General features: G+C 50.1%; 2 protein-coding genes across 8 annotated transcripts in view; one reads left to right on the top strand and one right to left on the bottom strand.

Annotated features, from left to right (window-relative positions):
* Window positions 1–12,592, top strand: part of TAPBPL (TAP binding protein like) — a 44,252-nt gene extending 31,660 nt beyond the window's left edge. For 2 of the 7 annotated variants that reach the window (XM_075612700.1, XM_075612698.1), the window contains exon 6: window positions 4,005–4,531. In XM_075612700.1, coding sequence (XP_075468815.1) covers window positions 4,005–4,120 — 116 coding nt within the window. In that variant the 3' untranslated portion in view covers window positions 4,121–4,531. Of the gene's footprint in view, window positions 1–4,004; window positions 4,532–4,622; window positions 6,995–7,863; window positions 8,031–9,179; window positions 9,428–11,623; window positions 11,714–11,783 lie in introns of those variants that run through there. The other 5 variants (XR_012803625.1, XR_012803624.1, XR_012803622.1 and 2 more) reach the window with 5 other exon arrangements.
* A 5,791-nt stretch (window positions 12,593–18,383) lies between these two features.
* Window positions 18,384–21,166, bottom strand: MRPL51 (mitochondrial ribosomal protein L51). Its single transcript, XM_075612692.1, has 3 exons — window positions 20,868–21,166; window positions 19,099–19,206; window positions 18,384–18,688 (listed from the first exon to the last, which is right to left on the bottom strand). Exons 1-3 carry the CDS (start codon window positions 20,980–20,982, stop codon window positions 18,492–18,494), a joined length of 420 nt encoding a protein of 139 aa, XP_075468807.1. The 5' UTR covers window positions 20,983–21,166; the 3' UTR covers window positions 18,384–18,491.
* Window positions 21,167–21,632: the final 466 nt, after the last annotated feature.

Here is a 21,632-nt window from a genome sequence, read left to right as displayed (position 1 = left end):
AAATGCTCCCCCATCCCATCTCTGCCTAACCGTACAGCCGCTCCCCCATCCCATCTCTGCCTAACCGTACAGCCGCTCCCCCGTCCCATCTCTGCCTAACCGTACAAATGCTCCCCCATCCCATCTCTGCCTAACCGTACAGCCGCTCCCCCATCCCATCTCTGCCTAACCGTACAGCCACACCCCCATCCCATCTCTGCCTAACCGTACAGCCGCTCGCCCGTCCCATCTCTGCCTAACCGTACAGCCACACCCCCATCCCATCTCTGCCTAACCGTACAGCCACACCCCCATCCCATCTCTGCCTAACCGTACAGCCACACCCCCATCCCATCTCTGCCTAACCGTACAGCCACACCCCCATCCCATCTCTGCCTAACCGTACAGCCACACCCCCATCCCATCTCTGTCTAACCGTACAGATGCTCCCCCGTCCCATCTCTGCCTAAACGTACAGCCGCTCCCCCGTCCCATCTCTGCCTAACCGAACAGCCACACCCCCATCCCATCTCTGCCTAACCGTACAGCCACACCCCCATCCCATCTCTGCCTAACCGTACAGATGCTCCCCCGTCCCATCTCTGTCTAACCGTACAGATGCTCCCCCGTCCCATCTCTGCCTAACCGTACAGCCGCTCCCCCATCCCATCTCTGCCTAACCGTACAGCCGCTCCCCCGTCCCATCTCTGCCTAACCGTACAAATGCTCCCCCATCCCATCTCTGCCTAACCGTACAGCCACACCCCCATCCCATCTCTGCCTAACCGTACAGCCACACCCCCATCCCATCTCTGCCTAACCGTACAGCCACACCCCCATCCCATCTCTGCCTAACCGTACAGCCACACCCCCATCCCATCTCTGCCTAACCGTACAGCCGCTCCCCCGTCCCATCTCTGCCTAACCGTACAGCCACACCCCCATCCCATCTCTGCCTAACCGTACAGATGCTCCCCCGTCCCATCTCTGCCTAACCGTACAGCCGCTCTCCCATCCCATCTCTGCCTAACCGTACAGCCACACCCCCATCCCATCTCTGCCTAACCGTACAGCCACACCCCCATCCCATCTCTGCCTAACCGTACAGCCACACCCCCATCCCATCTCTGCCTAACCGTACAGCCACACCCCCATCCCATCTCTGCCTAACCGTACAGCCACACCCCCGTCCCATCTCTGCCTAACCGTACAGCCACACCCCCATCCCATCTCTGCCTAACCGTACAGCCACACCCCCATCCCATCTCTGCCTAACCGTACAGCCACACCCCCATCCCATCTCTGCCTAACCGTACAGATGCTCCCCCGTCCCATCTCTGCCTAACCGTACAGATGCTCCCCCGTCCCATCTCTGCCTAACCGTACAGATGCTCCCCCGTCCCATCTCTGCCTAACCGTACAGATGCTCCCCCGTCCCATCTCTGCCTAACCGTACAGATGCTCCCCCGTCCCATCTCTGCCTAACCGTACAGCCACACCCCCATCCCATCTCTGCCTAACCGTACAGCCGCTCGCCCGTCCCATCTCTGCCTAACCGTACAGCCGCTCCCCCATCCCATCTCTGCCTAACCGTACAGATGCTCCCCCGTCCCATCTCTGCCTAACCGTACAGCCGCTCCCCCGTCCCATCTCTGCCTAACCGTACAAATGCTCCCCCATCCCATCTCTGCCTAACCGTACAGCCGCTCCCCCATCCCATCTCTGCCTAACCGTACAGATGCTCCCCCATCCCATCTCTGCCTAACCGTACAGCCGCTCCCCCATCCCATCTCTGCCTAACCGTACAGCCACACCCCCATCCCATCTCTGCCTAACCGTACAAATGCTCCCCCATCCCATCTCTGCCTAACCGTACAGATGCTCCCCCGTCCCATCTCTGCCTAACCGTACAGATGCTCCCCCGTCCCATCTCTGCCTAACCGTACAGATGCTCCCCCATCCCATCTCTGACTAACCGTACAGATGCTCCCCCATCCCATCTCTGACTAACCGTACAGATGCTCCCCCATCCCATCTCTGCCTAACCGTACAGCCGCTCTCCCATCCCATCTCTGCCTAACCATACAGATGCTCCCCCATCCCATCTCTGACTAACCGTACAGATGCTCCCCCATCCCATCTCTGACTAACCGTACAGATGCTCCCCCATCCCATCTCTGCCTAACCGTACAGCCGCTCTCCCATCCCATCTCTGCCTAACCGTACAAATGCTCCCCCATCCCATCTCTGCCTAACCGTACAAATGCTCCCCCGTCCCATCTCTGCCTAACCGTACAGCCGCTCCCCCGTCCCATCTCTGCCTAACCGTACAGCCACACCCCCATCCCATCTCTGCCTAACCGTACAGATGCTCCCCCATCCCATCTCTGACTAACCGTACAGATGCTCCCCCATCCCATCTCTGCCTAACCGTACAAATGCACCCCCATCCCATCTCTGCCTAACCGTACAGATGCTCCCCCGTCCCATCTCTGCCTAACCGTACAGATGCTCCCCCGTCCCATCTCTGCCTAACCGTACAGCCGCTCCCCCATCCCATCTCTGCCTAACCGTACAGCCGCTCCCCCGTCCCATCTCTGCCTAACCGTACAGATGCTCCCCCGTCCCATCTCTGCCTAACCGTACAGCCGCTCCCCCGTCCCATCTCTGCCTAACCTTACAGCCGCTCCCCCGTCCCATCTCTGCCTAACCGTACAGCCGCTCCCCCGTCCCATCTCTGCCTAACCTTACAGCCACTCTCCCATCCCATTTCTGCCTAACCGTGCAGCCGCTCCCCTGTCCCATTTCTGCCTAACCGTACAGCCGCTCCCCTGTCCCATTTCTGCCTAACCGTGCAGCCGCTCCCCCTCTGTCCCACCTCTGGGGTTTCTCGGATTGTAGTATTCTTAGGATATACAGATGTAGCCATGGCTGGTCCAGACTATACTTTCTGCCTTCCTGTCATGTAAGTCCTAGTAGCTACAGGTAGTGGCAGGCTATCCTGTGGGTTTACCCCCCCCCCCCCTCCTCATGAAGCTTCCTTGAGTTGCAGGAGGGGAGGTGAGGCGTGGCAAATGAATTACACAATCCAGGTGCAGCCAAGGTACCCTCCCCTTCTGCACTAAGGAGGAGGCACTCTAAATTATAGTGAGTTGAGCTCTTCCCCTTCTGGGGTTGAGTTGGAGTTCTAGTTCCACCCGGCTGGGAGTGAGACATTCTCTCAGCCCCCTAGGGGGTTGAGGTGAAAAGATCTAATAGACTGCAAGCAATGCCTCCCTTGAGAGAAGCCAGGCACCATCCAGAGGCTTGGGAGCTATCCTGAAAACCCATGCATTCGCTGTAATAACAACTGCAGTGGATGTTACAATAAAGGATCCTGTTTTATATACCCCTGCCTAAGTTACAGTCTATTGGGTAGGGGTATGCTTGAGAATTGTCATGGTGGGGACTGTCTTCAGTACACCTGGAGCCTGCTATGATTGGAGGCGTGGACATGAGAAGAGCCTGAAGGATCACTGAATGTCTGTCCTGTTTCCCCGTACCAACGCGGACCCTCAGCATCTCCTGGACCCTCACAGGTATTTAACACAATGACACCTGTAGCATGATCTCCCAGAGGAGCAGGGGGGGGGGGGGGAACAGCGCTACATAAAGCTGTGTTTTATTATGCTCTATATATTGAGAAAGGACCCTGCTGTACAACCAAAATGTTAATAAACCTTTTCTTATTTTTATAAATTTCTATAATTGCAGGTAACACACGGACGCACACATGTACACACACGTACGCACACACAGACCTTTTAAGGCAGAAGCGAATTCCTGCACCTTTTTGCTTAGGATTCTAGAACTGAGTGACACACACAGAAATGCACAGTGTCACACACAGATACAACACAGTGACACACACAAATACAACAAAGTGACAGACACAAATACACAGTGACATACACAGAAAAGCAGTGAGAGACACAATGACACAGTGATGCATATGAATACAGCACGTTTTTTTTTTTCATCTGCAGAGGTGTCATCGGGAGCTCTGGGTTACATCATCTCATCCCTCATCGTCCTCATCACAACAGCCTTCATGTTCAGAAGCAGAGATGGAGTGAGAGAGGCGAGGGAGGGAGGGCGATAGATGGAGAGATTAGAGAGAGAGAGAGAGAGAAAGAAGAGAGGGATGAGGGAGATAGATGGAGAGATAAGTGAGACGGAAAGACAAGGAAATTAGACAAATGACAACTGGACAAGGGACAGATAAACTTGTGATGGGGTTGGGGTATTTAAAAGAACAGTTCCCCCTGTATGTTTATTTTTTTTAAAGATTTTCCCCCCCATTCTGCACAATACAGGGTCGGTTTTCTGATAAAAAAAAATCCCTGGCTACTGATTTTTTTAAACTATGTACAGCTGCACCAGCCTTTATTCTAAAGCCCCTCGCTGCGTACCGCTCTGAATACAGGGTCATGACGAGCTATGTTTTCCAACCGTATAGCAATTAACTCGGTTTCTATTGGTTTTTTATTTATTAAAAAAATGTACGTAATTGTATGTGACTGGCTATCCCCTTTTACTAAGTGCTATTCATAGATTTCCAAGAACATTTTCTCAGATTAAGATAAGACTTTTTTTCTGATAAGATCCTTTGATGTCTGCATGGAAAACAGCTCTGTGCTACCTGGTGGAGTGAAGAAAGTGGGAATAAACAGCAACTGGTGCCGTGTGTACCCTCTACTGCAGGAGGTGCCTGTGACGGCGAAGGGGTCCCCAGGCCACCAATTAAAGCATTATGCCCAGCTGGGGGGCCCCTGAATCATAAAAGGTGACTGTGGAGTGTCAGTTCTCCAGTCCAGAGCTGGCTGCAGTCCTGAAAAGGTATAATACGGTGTGTGAAATGTGCCCCTGAGCTATATTGGGGAATTGTGAGTGTCAGCTCTTCAACCCAATTGTGGTATATAACTGTAGGTATAATAAAAATGTATGTGGTTTTACTGTTCCAGGACTGCCAGCCAGCGGGGATGTGCAGGGCGTGAGTTTCAGGAGTGACTTTATGGTAAAATGTTCTCATGGTGTGTTTGGGTAGACAGGGGCCACTGTTGTGGGTTACCTCGAAACATGTACTCAGGAATCCCCCCAGATTCCTGAGAACATGAGTAACACAGATCACCGGGCAAAATCCTCCCTAGAACGCAGTTTGCAGCTCACCGCCAAATCCCCCTGCTTCAGCACAAACCAGGACAGTAAAACCGGGCAGGGAACTGAATTACATTAAAGGTTCTTGGAATATGCCCAAACCCTAGACCCCAGCGTGGGGTTCAGTACATCTCTCACCAGGGATAAGGTGAAGAGAGTTATAGGGGTTTTAAGTTAAAATGTAGAATGTCAGCTCTTGGGCCCGGGCCTTGTGTATGCATTACTGTGACTGTGTGAAAAATACCCACAACCTACACGGGGCATAAGGGGTTAATGTTTATCCCCACACTCCAGGCAGGTATAAGACTGAGCAGGTTTGTTTTATTAAAATAAAAGGTAAATGGGTATGAAGGGGTTAAAATATATCTGCAGATATAGCAGGGATTCCCCTAGTATAGCAGAGGTGCCCACATAAATGCCCAGGTACCCTGAATCCAGTATACGGGTTCAGGGGGAAATCATGTCGTGTTAAATGTATGAATTATGGTAACATTGTTTTTGAATAAATGGGAAAAGAGCATGTGTTTTAACCATCCCCCAAGATTAATATGTTTAAACTTTAGTCCTGCAGAGACTCAGAGTTGGCTTATGGCTAATAGTTCAAAGAGACATTTGTCCTAGAGGTGTTAAACCTTTTGTTGGCAGCAAGGGTGGTGATACTGCAAATATATTATAAAAAATTGATGCATTAAAGCTATCCTAGTTTATCTTTGTTGACATTATAGACAGAAGGGGATTTTCCTTCATTCAGTCCAGAACAGGGAGGTGACACGTAGGGTGTGTAATACTGGGCTTTTAAATGCTTAGTAGGAAACCTCGGGGAGGAAGCCATGCATAATTTGGACTTCTGAGCCCCCATGTTATGTGGTTCCCCTGTTTCTGGGATTGACATTCTAAGACTTAGTCCATAGAGACTGAAGCCGTGCGGAGGCGCGCTGAGGCTGAGGGAAAGCAGTGCTTTTCCTGGCCTTAGAGCGCGTGCCGTCTGAGGGTGGGCCAGTGACGTCACAGAGCTGGTTCGCCCTCATTGGGCGAACCGCTCACGTGACCGGCCCTGCGCTCCGGCAAGCGAAGAAACTAAAGATTTAAGACACGCTTCCGCAGGCGTGCGGAAGCGTGCGCGAGCCCCTGCTAAAGCTGCTCTCATTGCGGCTGCAGGGGCTCAGTGCCGAGCAGCAGAGCGCCTAAGCGCTGACCATGCCCGAGGCCTAAGGTTACGTGGGGAGGGGGAAAGGTGAACAGTTTGTCCTGACAGATGTCCTGGGAAGTAGGCATGGTCTGGTATGCTAAGCGGGGAAGGGCCAGGTTCGCACACGCTCAGTTGTGATACTGAGGCTTTGTGCCAGTTTTTTTGGCGAACCTGGCAGAACTCTGCCATAGGTGGGATAATTGGTTCCCACGCAGTAATTCGCTGAAGACTGAAAAGATAGACTTTTGAAGTTTTTAATAGTTGGTGCAGCAATCAGATGTCAGATTCATCTAAAGTCCATCATGTAAAGAAGATTCCATTGTAACCAAAGATTTGTATCCAGCTTCCAGTATTCGTACGGACTAAAGATTGGCTTATTAATCCTGCATTGGGGGAAAGAAAATATTACTTTTGGCGGAGAAACGGGTTGCCACTCGCGCCCCTAGCCAAGGACTGTTACACGGCTCTTTTTGCGCATCACCCCACGTTTGGGAATGATGCCTCGAGACTTGATTTCATTCCGTGGACATATTTCGTTTTGCCCCATCCGAAGTAAGTGTGTTATTCGTGTTAATTATGTAATTCAAGCTGGGTGTGTGTTCTTTATGTGAATAAATAACATTAATTGTATTTCATGCTTTATTTAATCAAAGGACCCAGATGGTAAAGTGTTAATAAGCTTGGTCTACCGTGACAGTGCCGTAGTCTGTAATCTTCTTTAAAGAGTATCACGTGCAAATCACTTTCAGAATAGGTCATATCGCTTGTGGCAAGATGTGGGACTACAGCTGTCTGATGACAGGTTCCATACGAGAATCATTACACTCGTCCATTTTTATCTTTTGTCCACGTCAATCATAACGTTAAAGTGGTGACATCACCAACTCTACAAGCATGAGCGTTCGTGTGTCCGGCAACTTTTTCTGTCAGCGTGAGCAGGGGGCGTGGCCAAAACACTAACTGGCGCTGATTGGCTGAGGTCATGTGACCCATCAGCATGCCTGAAAGTCAATTTGTCTCAGCAAGCACCCAGCGCCCGTGAGCTTACGTGCACGCTCATGATCGCGCGCGCCGCGTGGCTGGGCAAATTAAAATTGATTGTGCTGACTGCACCATTGCGGTCAGCGGCCAGGGTGGCGCTGAGCGGGCTCACGTGGCCACGATGAAACACATTGCAGTAATGTGTGTGGCCAGCGTGAGCGAGCGCCTGCTCGGCGCTTAGCTGCTTGCCGAAGCAAGCAAAATTGAATTTGTCTCACGTGTCACGTGAGCGGTTCGCCCAATGAGGGTGAACCAGCTCTGTGACGTCATGCCGCCCCCCCCTCCCACCTAGCTAGCCACAAATCTCCCGGCCGAGCAAGGAGCGTGACGTCACCGCGCATGAGCGCCAGCTCCCTGGCTGGCCGCAGCCTTACTCCTTCACCCTAACCCATCCCAATGATTTCTGCCTGTAATTAGTATTTCTTTTTGATACACTGACATGTTACAATGTTAAACAGAGACTGAGTCCTTTGAGTTAGTGCAGCAGAGCCTGCTAGGAGCACAGATAAAGAACAGGAAATATCCCAGAGCTCTGACCAATGAGAACAGGACATAACGACACCAACCAACCAATCAGAGGCAGTGTCTGGGCTGCAGCAAGAAGTCTGCTCTTCAATCCCTGAAGGTGACAGATAATAAATGGAACAGGAGGGATATACAGGGGACGGAAGGACACGCAGTGAAGGGAGACAGGGGACAAGTACGAGGTTGCCACTTTCAGGCCATGACCAGAGTGGACAGGATCAATGTGGTGATACTATTCAGAAAAGCCTGAGTCACAATACACAGATCTGCATCGCTCCATTACCCTTCCTTCCCCTTGAACCATTTATTCAGTTTATTGAGAGCTTGCCCAGTACAGGTATATTTGTAGAGAAGCTAAGAAAGCAAGATAAATGTGATAAGGTATGGCCTGGGGAGATATTACAACGTGTGACTGAAACACTTAAAAAAAAGCAATTGTTTTCCATCGCAATAGATAACAATAAAACAAAGATGCCCCAATGCACATTCAATAGGACAAGTTATGTAGTACATTACTATATGTTTTTTCTATATTTTTTCTTCATAACTATAGGTCATTTACTGCAAGCCTTTGGCCAAAACATTGTAAGCCTGCACCCACATCAGGATAGCCCCATCTCAGCAGGTCATACACTGCCTATTCTATACTGCGGCTGTTGTATTTCTTCCACTGCATAGAGAGAAGGGGACACGAAACAATAATATAGCCAACAGCACGAGATGCGTGACATGTATGTGGTACCCAAGGGGTTAACATTTAGGAGCACTAAATGAGCTACAGTGCAGTTAACACTGATTAAATAACAGGAGAATATAGTGAGAAAAAAAATCTTTAAAAAAAAAAGTACAACAAAAATATATACTTTTAAGCGTATTGCTGCAGCACAGGTACCGCCACCTCCCACCTGGAGGAAGAAATCTCTCCGTAGACTACTACATTCACACGTGGGACCTTTGCTGTAGAAATACGTGGTACATATTTGAGTTGCACTTTGCTTTAGATTTGGCATGAAAGATTGCCATTTCTCTAGATCTTGATAAAATGTAAAAAAAACAATTCGCAAGTGATATTACTAAATGTTAAAGCATCTGCCACAGCCTGTTTATCTGATGAATCCGAGACTCAGGGTTATCAAGGTAAAGTCCCCCTCTCTCCGTGTCCCCCTGTCTCCGTCTCACTCTGTCCCCGTCTCACTCTGTCCCCGTCTCACTCTGTCCCCTTTTCCTTCTCTATCCCTCTTTCTCTTAGTGAAGGAGAGACGGGGAGATTCTCTGGGTGACAGAGAAGAGACAGGAGGAGAGTCCCCCTGTCTTCTACTCTCTCCCACTGTCACCTCTGCCCCTCTTTCCATGCGAGTGACGGAGACGGGGAGATTCCCCCTGTCTAATTCAGAATGAGACATTTGGTCGCACCAAATGGCCGCCGTTTCTCTGCAGACGGACCCTCCGCCGCAGCTGATCTCCTGCTGGAATCCCCACCGCCGGCCGCTTCAAAAGGTAAATTTTATTACTGGTTAGGGTAAGGGGTTCATTTAGGGGGTTTTAGCGTAAGGGCTTAGGGTAGAGTTTTTTTTAGGGTAAGTGCTTAGTGTAGGGGGTTTTAGGGTAGGGGCTTTTAGGGTAAGGGTTTGGGTAGGGTTTTATGGTAAGGGCTTAGAGTAGGGTGTTTTAGAGTAGGGTGTTTTAGAGTAGGGTGTTTTAGGGTAAGGGTTTAGGATCGGAGGTTTTGGGGTAAGGGCTTAGGGTCGGAGGTTTTGGGGTAAGGGTTTAGGGTAGGGAGTTTTCAGGTAGGGGGTTTTAGGGTTTAGGGTATGGGATTTTAAGGTGAGGGCTTAGATTAGGGTGTTAGGGTCGGAGGTTTTAGGGTAAGATGTTTTAGGGTAAGGGGTTTTTGGTTAAGGGTTTGGGGTAAGGGGTTTTAGGGTAAGGGCTTATGGTAGAAGGTTTTAGGGTAAGGGCTTAAAGTAGGGTGTTTTGGGGTAGGGGCTTTTAGGGTAAGGGCTTAGAGGAGGGTGTTTTAGGGTAAGGGCTTAGGATAGAATGTTTTTGGGGTAAGGGTTTGAGGAAGGGGCTTTTAGGGTGTTTTAGGGTAAGTGTTTGGGGTAGGGGCTTTTAGGGTAAGGGCTTAGGGTAGGTGATTTCAGGGTAAGGCACTTACCCTAGCAGGCGGCGGCCATTTGGTCGCAGCGACCAAACGTCCTAGAGCGGTCTCACTTCCGCTTCTCACCCCCTCTCTGTCTTTGTTTCTCCACCCCTCTTTCCCTGAGAGATGGGGAGATTATCCCTGCCTAATTCCCTCTCTCTCTCTGATTCTCTTTCACCATCCCTCTCTTTCCCTCTGTCTTAGTCACAGATAGAAACTTGGAGATTGACCTCCCCTCTGTCTTTCTCCCAAAGTACAGTATGTCACTGAGAGAGAAGGACGCAGAGCCCGGGAGAGACCTGCGCTCTGTCTGCATCACGTTCACATTCTCATTGTCCTATGTTTTCATGCCATTCACATCATGTGCTGATGAACCTGTCAGGTCTGAGACTCAATGGGCAGTGGATATTCACAGTTGAGTGCAAATAGCCGCACGGCTATTCGCACTCAGTAGGAAATAAAATGGGAAAAAAATAAACATCCCAGCCAGGAATCGAACCCTGGTCCACTCTGTTAATGGGCTGCAGCATTACCACTGAGCTATAAGACTTTCTGATGCTTTAATAGTGAATAAAGGCATAGAAGCCTATTGACATTACAGTGTTCATAGCAGCTCAGCTATTCGCACTCAGTTAAGTTGAGTGCATATAGCCGCAAATAGAGAGAACGTTTGCGATGGGAGGGGGCGTGGCGGTAGGTTTGCAGGGGCGTGTCCATGACGTCCCGCGGCTGGTTCGCCCTCATTGGCTGAACCGCCGGCGGGGGCGTGGCCATGCCTCCGTCGCAAATTCCAACCTCAAACTCCCCTGCCTGCCTGAAAACCTGTCGCGCACCGCTGGGGAAAGGTGCGCGACAAGGTAGGGACTGGGACCGGAGGAACTGGGGAGGCGGGGCTTGATCGCACAGGCGTGCGCTGTAGTAGTTAGTGGGACCGCAGCCTTAGGAGCCGCTTCCGCATGCGTGTGGAAATGCAGGCGACAGGCAAGTTTAAATATACGCGCTGAAGGGAGCGGAGGAGCGGTCACGTGACAGCAAACATCCAATGGGGATGAGGGACTAGCCCCGCCTCCCGCCCCACCTCGCCTTCACCCTGCCCCCAAAGCGCGCTCACTGCCTCACCTGTCAGGCCACAAAAAAGCACCAGCTTCTGCAGGCGAGGCAGAGCAGGAGCGCGGCCCGAGGCACCATGCCCGAGTCCTTAGGCCATGGTGGGTTCCCTCTTTTGTGGGTCGATCACCCTCTCATAACAGCTGCCCACAAAAGAGGGAACCCACGAGGGGAGAGATACCTGGATCAACGCGCCCACCGCTGGAGGTACAAAGTCCCTGAGAGTGGTTGTTCACACCAAGCCACACCGGAGGAGGCGGGTGAGCCTGAAGTTTAAACCAAAAATCCTTCTCTCTTTGATCACAATGATTGTGGTACATGCCTGAAATACTTGTTTTTATTGTAAGTGTTCATTTTTTAAACCCCATAAAGTCGAGTTTTTTTTACATTATACTGGTCTGCACTATGGTTTATATTTCTTTTACATACACTTTGCTGCGGAGCTGAGAGCTGGAGACCCTATCACCTGGTGGGAATATCTGTACAGCAGAGACCATTGAGTGTCAAAACCGCTTGATTTTGACTTACATCTTGTAAGTAGACATCACATATGAGCCAAGAAAGAACGCAGAATATATATCACTTTAATTTTATTGTCTGCAGTTTTTCCCCAGAGAAGGGGGAGACAGAGGAGCTCCCCAGCTACCAGAAGCTGGTTAAAGAAGCTTGCAGAGAGTGAGAGACACTGCTGAGAGAGCCATGCTGAAGCAGTGATATCTGGTTGCAGAGGACCTTAAAAGACTAAAGATAAGAATATAAAAAGGTGAATGTCTTGGGAAACAGAGGATCCTTGGAGAAAACAATAGTGTGGCTCAGCTCCAGTGACCCACCAGATTTTTTTCGGATCCAGTGATTTTGGACATAAAAATGTGCTGACCCATATACCAAACCTCCGGAACGAGCTGCATCACAGAGTATCAGTCACTCACATGCTTATATTCCTGCTACTTTTGTGAGTAGGAACTTGTTATTCACTTTCACTTTTTATTGTTTTTTACAATATTACACTATCCACTGTTTTTTTCTTTTTATGTGCATACGGCGACGCTCCCCTGGAACTTCCTCTACACCATTGCTGCAAGACTTCTGGAACAGTCTTTTGTCAGGGTCGAGTGATAAGTTGTTTTTGCCTTTATTTCACTGTTATTAATATATTTCACTGTTTATTATTTGAATTTTGTTACACTGCACAATTTTTGTATAAGATTTTATTTTCACTGCTTGTGGTACAGTAGAGCGCCATCTAGTGTTTTTTTCACATTAATAGAGTGGACCAGGGTTCGATTCCTGGCTGGGATGTTTATTTTTTTCCATTTTATTTCCTACTGAGTGTGAATATCCGCTGCCGACTCAATGCATATTGTCAACTCCTGGAACGGTACCTTTTTGAAATAAAAGTCTGTGCTGTGCTACTCGTATGTTTTTCTATGATACAATGTGTATATGCCTACATTCAACATTACATGTTCAAGGTTACATCTACTCATCATTGACTTTTAAATACATTTTTAGACAGGGAAATGTGACCAGGAAATGTGATCTCAGGAAAAAGCAGGAAATGGAGGATTTGGACCTGGAAATCGGAAATCTGAAGGTGGAAACACTGCACAAATCCCAATCTGCAAACAGAGCCAGGGTGACACAGCATTGAGGTTGCTGTGTATCAGCATGGAGGAGGCTCTTGCATCCCTGTATCACGGGGGAGGTGTGAAAGAGTTGGAGAGTCTTGTGGCCCCTGAGTGTCAGTAGACAGGCTCGTAGCCCTGGGTGTCCCAGCCCCAGCAGTACGTCCTCTGGTGCTTGGCTGCACTATTCTAGGATACTTGCAGTCTGATCTCCAGCTCCTTTGCCGTGGTCTGAACGTGATGCAGATCCTTTTCCCAATGCAGCACCTTGTCCACATTCACACGCATGGTGCTGAATACATGGGGGGTAGGGTTGCCAGGTGGCTGCTCCAAAAATACTAGACACAATGTGAAAGGTACAACGTGCTCGAGACCCAGACACACACCTCTCATCGCTCCATGCTGTTTCATCCTCTCCTTCACCCCACCCCAGGCTCCTGACACCTATTCTTGATTGGCTGCATTACCCAGCAGCAGCCAATCAGGATGGAGCAAGCTGTCCAGCTCCCTCGCACTCTCTCTCCCCCCCCTCGAGGAAATCCTTTGCCCCCCCCCCTACTCCGGTTCAGGTCACTATTGTATGTCCAGAGGTAATACTGAACACATACAGAGTGTCCAAATACTGGACGGTCCAGTTCAATACTGGACACCTGGCAACCATACGCGGGGCCACATACGTGGTACAGGGGAGAAAGGAGAGGAGAAAGAGCATAGACACCGGAGGGGAGACACAAGAGAAAGGGGGAGGGGTGGGAAGAGAGTTGAACGAGGGGTCAGAACTTCTGTAACAACCGGTACACTTTGTCCACCATCACAGGGGCAGTACCGGCGTCCACAACACATCCACGGCCACATGTGATGGTCACCATCAGAGTATATCATCCCGAGCTTGGAAATCATTGTCAGTGTCACGATAACGCCATGTAACAGTTAAAGTTTGTGTGCAGTATGGCACCCAAGAGGTTAACCCTCTTACTAAAATAACTTTACTCTGCTGCCCTCTGTCACGGGGGGGGGGGGGGGGGGGACAGTATCATAAAAGTTACTGTGTGGGTTAAGTGGTAATGAAACAATTCACAAAATGCATTTTGTTCAGGAATCAACTCTCTTTGTTATATTAAAATGACAAGATTAGCTGCATGTGCCCAGAGGCGTCACTAGGGGTGATGCATACTAGATGCGAGTTGGATAACTTCAAGGACAAGTTATAACACCTCCCAAATACCAGGCTCCGAGGGTCAATCACAAGGACAAGTTATAACACCTCCCAAATACCAGGCTCCGAGGGTCAATCACAAGGACAAGTTATAACACCTCCCAGATACCAGGCTCCTAGGGTCAATCACAAGGACAAGTTATAACACCTCCCAGATACCAGGCTCCGAGGGTCAATCACAAGGACAAGTTATAACACCTCCCAAATACCAGGCTCCGAGGGGCAATCACAAGGACAACTTATACCACCTCCCAAATACCAGGCTCCGAGGGTCAATCACAAGGACAAGTTATAACACCTCCCAAATACCAGGCTCCGAGGGCCAATCACAAGGACAAGTTATAACACCTCCCAGATACCAGGCTCCGAGGGTCAATCACAAGGACAAGTTATAACACCTCCCAGATACCAGGCTCCGAGGGTCAATCACAAGGACACTATTCTTTACCATTAGAAATTAACATTAATTTAGACCATTCATGTTCAGTACAACTCTTAGTGATGATATGTATACATCTGAACTGTGAAAATGTATACAATCATAGTGATGTGAAAATACGTAGAATAAGTTATGACAAGCAATAGAGATAGATATATATATATATATATACATGTGAAAAATTGTTTGTTTGTCAGTGGGTTGTTGCTGATTGGCCTGCGGGGTGGGGTGACGTCACAAACAACAGGGCTACACACACCCTCACCCTCAGCTTCCTCACACCGCCTGCCCCTCTGCCTGAGAGACACACGCCATGCAGCAAACTCCCTAAACCCAGTGCAAACCCACCGTAGCGGGACCGCCAGGTACCATCCACCCCACCCGCCGCTCACACCCTCCATCCACTGCTCCTCACCTCCACCGGCCCCGGCGCCTGACACACAGCACCCGCCCGCAGCTCCTCACCTCCACCCGCCCCGCCGCCTCACAACCCGCCCGCCACCTGACCTCAACACCCCGCCGCCGACACGCACCACTCGCCGCCGCTCCCCTCAGCGGGGACCGCCGGGGAGGGGGAAGGAGCGCCCGCCGCTTCTCCTCCTGACCACACGCCCCCTCAGCGGGGACCGCCAGGAGCGCCTGGAAGGGGGAGCGGGGAAGGAGCGCCGGAGAAAGGGTGACCCAGCGCCGGAGGGGGGAAACAAGCGCAGGGGATGGGGGGGAGAATAATGAGGCCCACGGGGGGTGTGTGTTGTGGGGTGCAGGGGGAGGGGAGGAGTGTTGTGGGGCGCGGGGGGGAGGAGTGTTGTGGGGCGCGGGGGGGAAGAGTATTGTGGGGCGCAGGGGGGGAGGAGTGTTGTGGGGCGCAGGGGGGGAGGAGTGTTGTGGGGCCCAGGGGGGGAGTGTTGTGGGGCGCAGGGGGGGGGAGGAGTGTTGTGGGGCACAGGGGGGGAGGAGTGTTGTGGGGCGCAGGGGGGGAGAGTGATGTGGGGCGCAGGGGGGGAGAGTGATGTGGGGCGCAGGGGGGGAGAGTGATGTGGGGCGCAGGGGGGGAGTGATGTGGGGCGCAGGAGAGGGGTGAGTGATGTGGGGCGCAGGTGGGGGAGTGATGTGGGGAGCAGGGGGGGAGAGTGATGTGGGGCGCAGGGGGGGGAGAGTGATGTGGGGCGCAGGGGGGGAGAGTGATGTGGGGCGCAGGGGGGGAGAGTGATGTGGGGCGCAGGGGGGAGAGTGATGTGGGGCACAGGGGGGGAGTTTGATGTGGGGCGCAGGTGGGGAGTTTGATGTGGGGCGCAGGGGGGGGGGGGAGTTTGATGTGGTGCAGGGGGGAGTTTGATGTGGGGTGCAAGGGGAGTTTGATGTGGGGTGCAGGGGGGAGTTTGATGTGGGGCGCAGGGGGGGGGAGTTTGATGTGGGGCGCAGGGGGGGGGGAGTTTGATGTGGGGCGCAGGGGGGGAGTTTGATGTGGGGTGCAGGGGGGGGAGTTTGATGTGGGGTGCAGGGGGGGGAGTTTGATGTGGGGCGCAGGGGGGGGAGTTTGATGTGGGGTGCAGGGGGGAGTCTGATGTGGGGCACAGGGGGGGGGAGTCTGATGTGGGGTGCAGGGGGGGGGAGTCATGTGGGGTGGAGGGGCAGAGAGTGCTGTGAAGTGTAGGGGGGGGGTGAGAGTGCTGTCCGGTGCAGGGGAGGGACAGTGATGTGAGGTGTCCCGGGGGGGAACGGAGCTTAACGAGAGGGTGGGTAACCGAGCTGGGAATGGGGGAGGTGAGCGGAGACAGAGGGGGAGCGGGAAAATGTACTCCCGGGAAACGCCGGGTATATCAGCTAGTAATATAATGTCACCCTCAAGGTTACAAGAGGGGTTAATGCAATTGATACATGTGCATGCAGGAGAACCCTCTGAGCAGGGTGATGCGGGTAACATGAATCTGTTAACTACATGGAGAGAATTAAGTATTTGATACTCCATGATTAAATAGGAAATTAAAGAATTCTCCTGTCAAGCTACCCAGTCATAAAAGTGTCTCTGGTCAAGAGAAAGTGACAAGTGGGTGACAGGACACGTCCATAGAGGCCTGTGCAGTCTCCCACAGATCCAAGAAATGTGGGGTATAAGCAGGGGCTGGCATATTTTGGGCTAGTGGGCTAGCATGCCATACATTCATACATATAATACACACACATATACAAAGATTAGATACAAACACAATAGACTTATACAGACACGGGATACATAATGACCAAAACATACCCACATCAGATACATGAACCACCAGGGCCGCAGACAGATTTCCCAGGGCCCAGGACTAGAGTTACGATGCTGCCCCCCCTCACCCCCCCCCCCCCCGTTTCAGCGGTCTTGCAAGGGAGGCGTCATCTAATGCTGCAGCGGAGCGCGACACAGGGGGAGAGCAGGCAGGGGGGGCGCAGTGCAAAAAGTTTGCGCACCCCTTTCTTAAGCTGTTCATCGTGACAGTGATGTTGGAGCATCATTTCCAAGTATTTGTCGGACCCGGTATTAACCGAGACAAACGGGCATATTAAAAACGCAAGCAGGACCCATTTTGAATGCCCCTAAAAGAGTACATGGCCAGGAAAATTCAGACGTCTGATAACCATATCCCAAGGCCCCATTACCCTCTTAGAGGATCGGTAAGCCTGTTACCAACACCTGAGATCTGAATCCAAAAGACTGTTCATGGTCCCAAGGTTCAGCAAAGTATCCGGCCGCTCCTCCTTCTCTTACCGTGCACCCCAAAACTGGAACAACCTACCGGAGTCTCTCACATCCACCACCAGTCTAAGTTCTTTCAAAACCAAAGCTGTCTCACATTTTAACCTGGTCTGTAACTGTTACATAAGCCTATAATATACAGTATATTATCTCTAACTGTGCATGCAATGTCTTGTATATAATGTATACCCTGTTCATTTATGTAACTGTATTTGTAACCATGTATTATTTGTCATCATAACTCTGTGCCCAGGACGTACTTGAAAACGAGAGGTAACTCTCAATGTATTGCTTCCTGGTAAAATATCTTATAAATAAACACCTAGGGATGTCGGGTGTCAGATAGCAAATAGTTAATCTCGGCCAAGAGGAAGCAGGAGGATTAACTAGCCCAGCTGAGTTTGTCAGGTTTTAATGGCAGGCAGCAGTGTTGCTGCTCCTGTGCTGCAGAGAGAAACTGGGCCTGACGTTTGTTACTACATAGATATATACATATACACACATACTGTTTGCTTGCTGGAGCTGCATTTTGAGTTGGGGAATAAAAGCATACATTTACTTTTCCAAACCACAAGCTTCCTGTTGTTATCTCTGCGTGCATCGCCTACACCCCCATCATCCCATCCTTTATTACCTCTCACAAAGAATTGGCTCCATCTCTTCCCCTTATTACCCCCCCTCAGAGGATAAGCCCACCACTCTCCATCTCCCTTCCCAGTACCGTGTCCACCTGGGTTTAGGATTGTTGCGTCCTCTGGTTGCTAACAGTGTTGGCAGATACACTCTAGGGGCAGGACCCATGGGCATCATGAGGACCAGTGGTTGACGGCAGAGACACACAGACGGGGGTCATATTGGGATGTAATTTTGTAGTAGTGTAATGGTCTGATGTCATTGCGGAGAAGTATCACTGTGTTCTGCATTACCAGCTCTCTCTGCAGAGTTTTATACACAGACTGATGACGTGACTAACACCCCATCACTAGCCGCCCTGCCACTTTTCAGTCATAGTGCTACAATGCAGCAGGACTTGCGAAGAAGGACCAGTAGTGACCATCACTAACTGAAGTAGTGTTATGATCACCCCGAGATGGAGATGGAGAAGGGGAGGGGGTTGTACTGGAATTGCAGACCGCAGCTACAGCTCTGTGTGTGGGAAAGAATACAGGAATTGCACAGAGAACAGTGACTCCGTAGAAAATCATTTATTGGAAGCCAAGGAGAGCAGGGCTGGTGCAGTCCTAGAGGTGGGTGTATGGTGTCAGAGGTGCCGAGCCTTTTGCTGGCAGTGCCAGTCCTAGCGGTGCTTGCCGGTGCGGTTAAACCTCTTGTACAGGAAGCGGATCCTCTTTTCCAGATTCTCTCTCTCCTGCACAAACATTCTCGCCCCCACCATCTGACGCTTGCGAATACATCTCTGCAGCTCATTCCCGCACCAGCCCTTCAGCCAAATCGGGGCCTTAATCAGATCCCGAGGATGCGCCTGAAAATCTCCTGGGGGGGAAAGAGAGGAATAGTCGTGGTGGTGAGGAGGAAACAAAGCGGGCGAGTCAGAAAAGGGGTTGAGGAACTAGAGGGAAGAGAGATCTTGTGGGGAGAAGTGGGTTTTGACAGAGGAAAGTCTATGGTGGTGGGGAAGGAGGACAGGACAGGCGTAAGAATCGATAGAGGGAAGAGTTAGGATGGGATTAACGGGAGGGAAGACATGGGGGTCCCAGAGAAGGATTTAGAAGGGAGTGATTGATCCCTCATGACAGAGACAGTGAGGTGGGAGCAATTATATGGAGCAAGATCAGGGACATGAAGGGGGCCGTGTGCAGGACTGGGTGGGAGTGTTTGGCCTTTTGAGCAGGGTCATCCTACGCAGCGGGCATGGCCAGGTTATGCAGTGGGTGTGTCCTCACCCAGGATCCCGATATTGTCGTATACCCCGTACATCGCCCTCTTATTGTTCCAGCGATCAGTTTCTTTGGGTTTAGGCATAAAATTCATCCGGATCAAATCCCATTGTCCTGCAGAGCATCTCAACATTAACCACTCTTGTATAGCATCGCAATATTACCCCCCCCCCCCACTTACATTAATCCCACCCCTGCAGAGCGTTACCCCTTTAGAGGGTCCATTCCGTCTGCAAAACAGAGAAGCTTCAAGCACTGACCCCTCCTAGGAAGGACTCTGGAACACATGCGGTTTATTACATGCAAAGAATTTTATCCATGTCACACGTAGTTATGGATTTATTTCTATGTACCTATGACATATACATAAACAGAAGAAATTGCAGATCACGTCCCTAAAACAAGTTGAGCATTTATTAGATCAGTCATCTACAAGCTTATGTGATTGGCTGAAAGTACCGAGATCTAACCAATGGGCTCCTCAGCTGTTACTAGAACAACATTCAAACCACAACAATGACAATATTCTTACTAGAAATTGAGCCTAATCGTATGTGCTCTTTTTTTCTTTTTTTTTGCCAGCAAGAAACTATATTATATATTAAATCGTTTAAAAAAAATTGAATAGACAACTGAATGTGTGTGACATCCTAATCTATCATTATATTCCACCCTTAATCTTCTCAGATGTTCTGGTATACTTATTTGTAAAGTGCTTCAGCAGTACAGTATAGAGGTACTGCAAACATTGACACACATCAACCAGTGAGAATAAAAATATGCCTGACTGGATCCAGCATAGCATGAACATTTTATAATATATGATATTTTATTAGCGCACCTACTGTATGTTGTAGAACTAGGATTCTTGCAGGGCTTGTTTCAGTCTTGTTCACCCATCCACAAAATTATAAAAAACTTTGTCGGACCTCCCCATGATCTCTCCCAAGCAGCCATATTAAATGTCCATAGGGGGGGAAAAAAACACCATACACCAAACAAATTGTTGGATTTTGTGAAGGGGGAACCCCACCCAAGTTTAAAAGAGAGAGAGAGAGAGGATCCTCATCCCATTCCAAGTCTGGATAACTTACTCCAAACTACCCAGGAACTGTGAAAGTTCCCCAATGTTAGCGCCATCTCCATAGTTGCGGTTATAGAAAATTTAGAAGCCACAGGAGAAACAGACAGGCACCAGGGAATTTGGGGACTAGATAGTCTCCCTGAGGAACATCCTCAGAGCAGGGCCAGAACCTTGCAGAATAAATTCACATTGAACCCTTTGATTGCCGGTGGGGTGATCACAGGAGAGCGTGATATCCCCTACAAAAAAAAGCAATGAGATGACGTAGATACTATGCCATGGGGACCCTAGAGTGCCAGGCCCCATGACTTAGTAGTTATGTCGGTAATCTGATACAGTGTGCCACACTTCATTTTACAGTTATTGGTTTTGAATCTTAAGAGCATCCCATCATTAACCCTTCCCCTGCCAGAGCATCACCATCATTAACCCTTCCCCTGCTAGAGCATCACCATCATTAACCCTTCCCCTGCTAGAGCATCAACAGCATTAACCCTTCCCCTGCCAGAGCATCACAGCATTAACCCCTCCCCCTTATAGAACCATGCAGAGCATTGTATTCTTAACCCCTGCTCTGACAGAACCATGCTGAGCGTTGCTCCATTAACCATTCCCCACTGCCAGAGCCCTGCAGAGCGTCGCTCCACATGCCAGAGAGCTAACACTCTATTGCAGATGCTAGAAGACTTACCAAGAGAGAAGGAGCGCGGGGACTGAGACAGGAGGGGACACAGGGGGACTGAAGCCTGGGTTAGGAGGGGACGCAAGGAGCGGCCCCCCCACAGCAGCTGTGTCACTCTCCACATCTGGAGGTGAATCAGCCAATCCGGACAGGGTAAAGGCAGTGGAAGTACTGACGGAGGCGAGAGAGCGTGTGTGAGTCCTTCCCACACAGACGGGATATTTGCTTCTCTCGTTTCTCCTCAGATGTCATGTGTGCCTGTGGGAGCCGCCATATTGTTCCTCCCCAGCATGCACCACGCGTAGCCCGGCCCCCTCTGACAGACAGATGAGACCTGCCACAATAGCAACACAGTCCACACACAGTTATAACACGAACACATAACAACAACATCACAGACACAGTGCTAACATATAGGCCCGATAATAACAAACACACACTGTTCACATTGTGTGTCTGTGTTATTACTAACAATAAAAACAATAATAACACGCAGACAGTAAAAACATAATAATGACACACAATAAGACAAACAAACTAATAACATACAGGAACACACTAATAACACACAGACACAATATTAACCTGACACACAGCAGTTATAACACGCAAACACAATAATAGAACAATAATAACGCAGAAACGGTAATAACACACAAACAATAGGGATACACAGACACAATAATAACAAACACACATGGTAATAACATAGAAACACAATAATAACACATTCAGTAGTAGTAACCCACACGCAGTAGTAACGCACAGACTCAA

This window comes from Ascaphus truei, chromosome 8 (genome assembly GCF_040206685.1).
Source record: "Ascaphus truei isolate aAscTru1 chromosome 8, aAscTru1.hap1, whole genome shotgun sequence".
In the NCBI taxonomy this organism is placed as follows: domain Eukaryota; kingdom Metazoa; phylum Chordata; class Amphibia; order Anura; family Ascaphidae; genus Ascaphus; species Ascaphus truei.
This window is presented reverse-complemented; position numbering and strand designations above follow the sequence as displayed.

Excerpts from the sequence above, each read along its gene's own strand:
- MRPL51 (XM_075612692.1), bottom strand. The coding sequence starts at position 20,982 with ATGTGGAGAGTGACACAGCTGCTGTGGGGGGGCCGCTCCTTGCGTCCC. Across the intron at positions 19,207-20,867 it reads CCCGCGCTCCTTCTCTCTTG|GACAATGGGATTTGATCCGG; the intron begins GTAAGTCTTCTA and ends GATGCTCTGCAG. Across the intron at positions 18,689-19,098 it reads CGACAATATCGGGATCCTGG|GAGATTTTCAGGCGCATCCT; the intron begins GTGAGGACACAC and ends TTTCCCCCCCAG.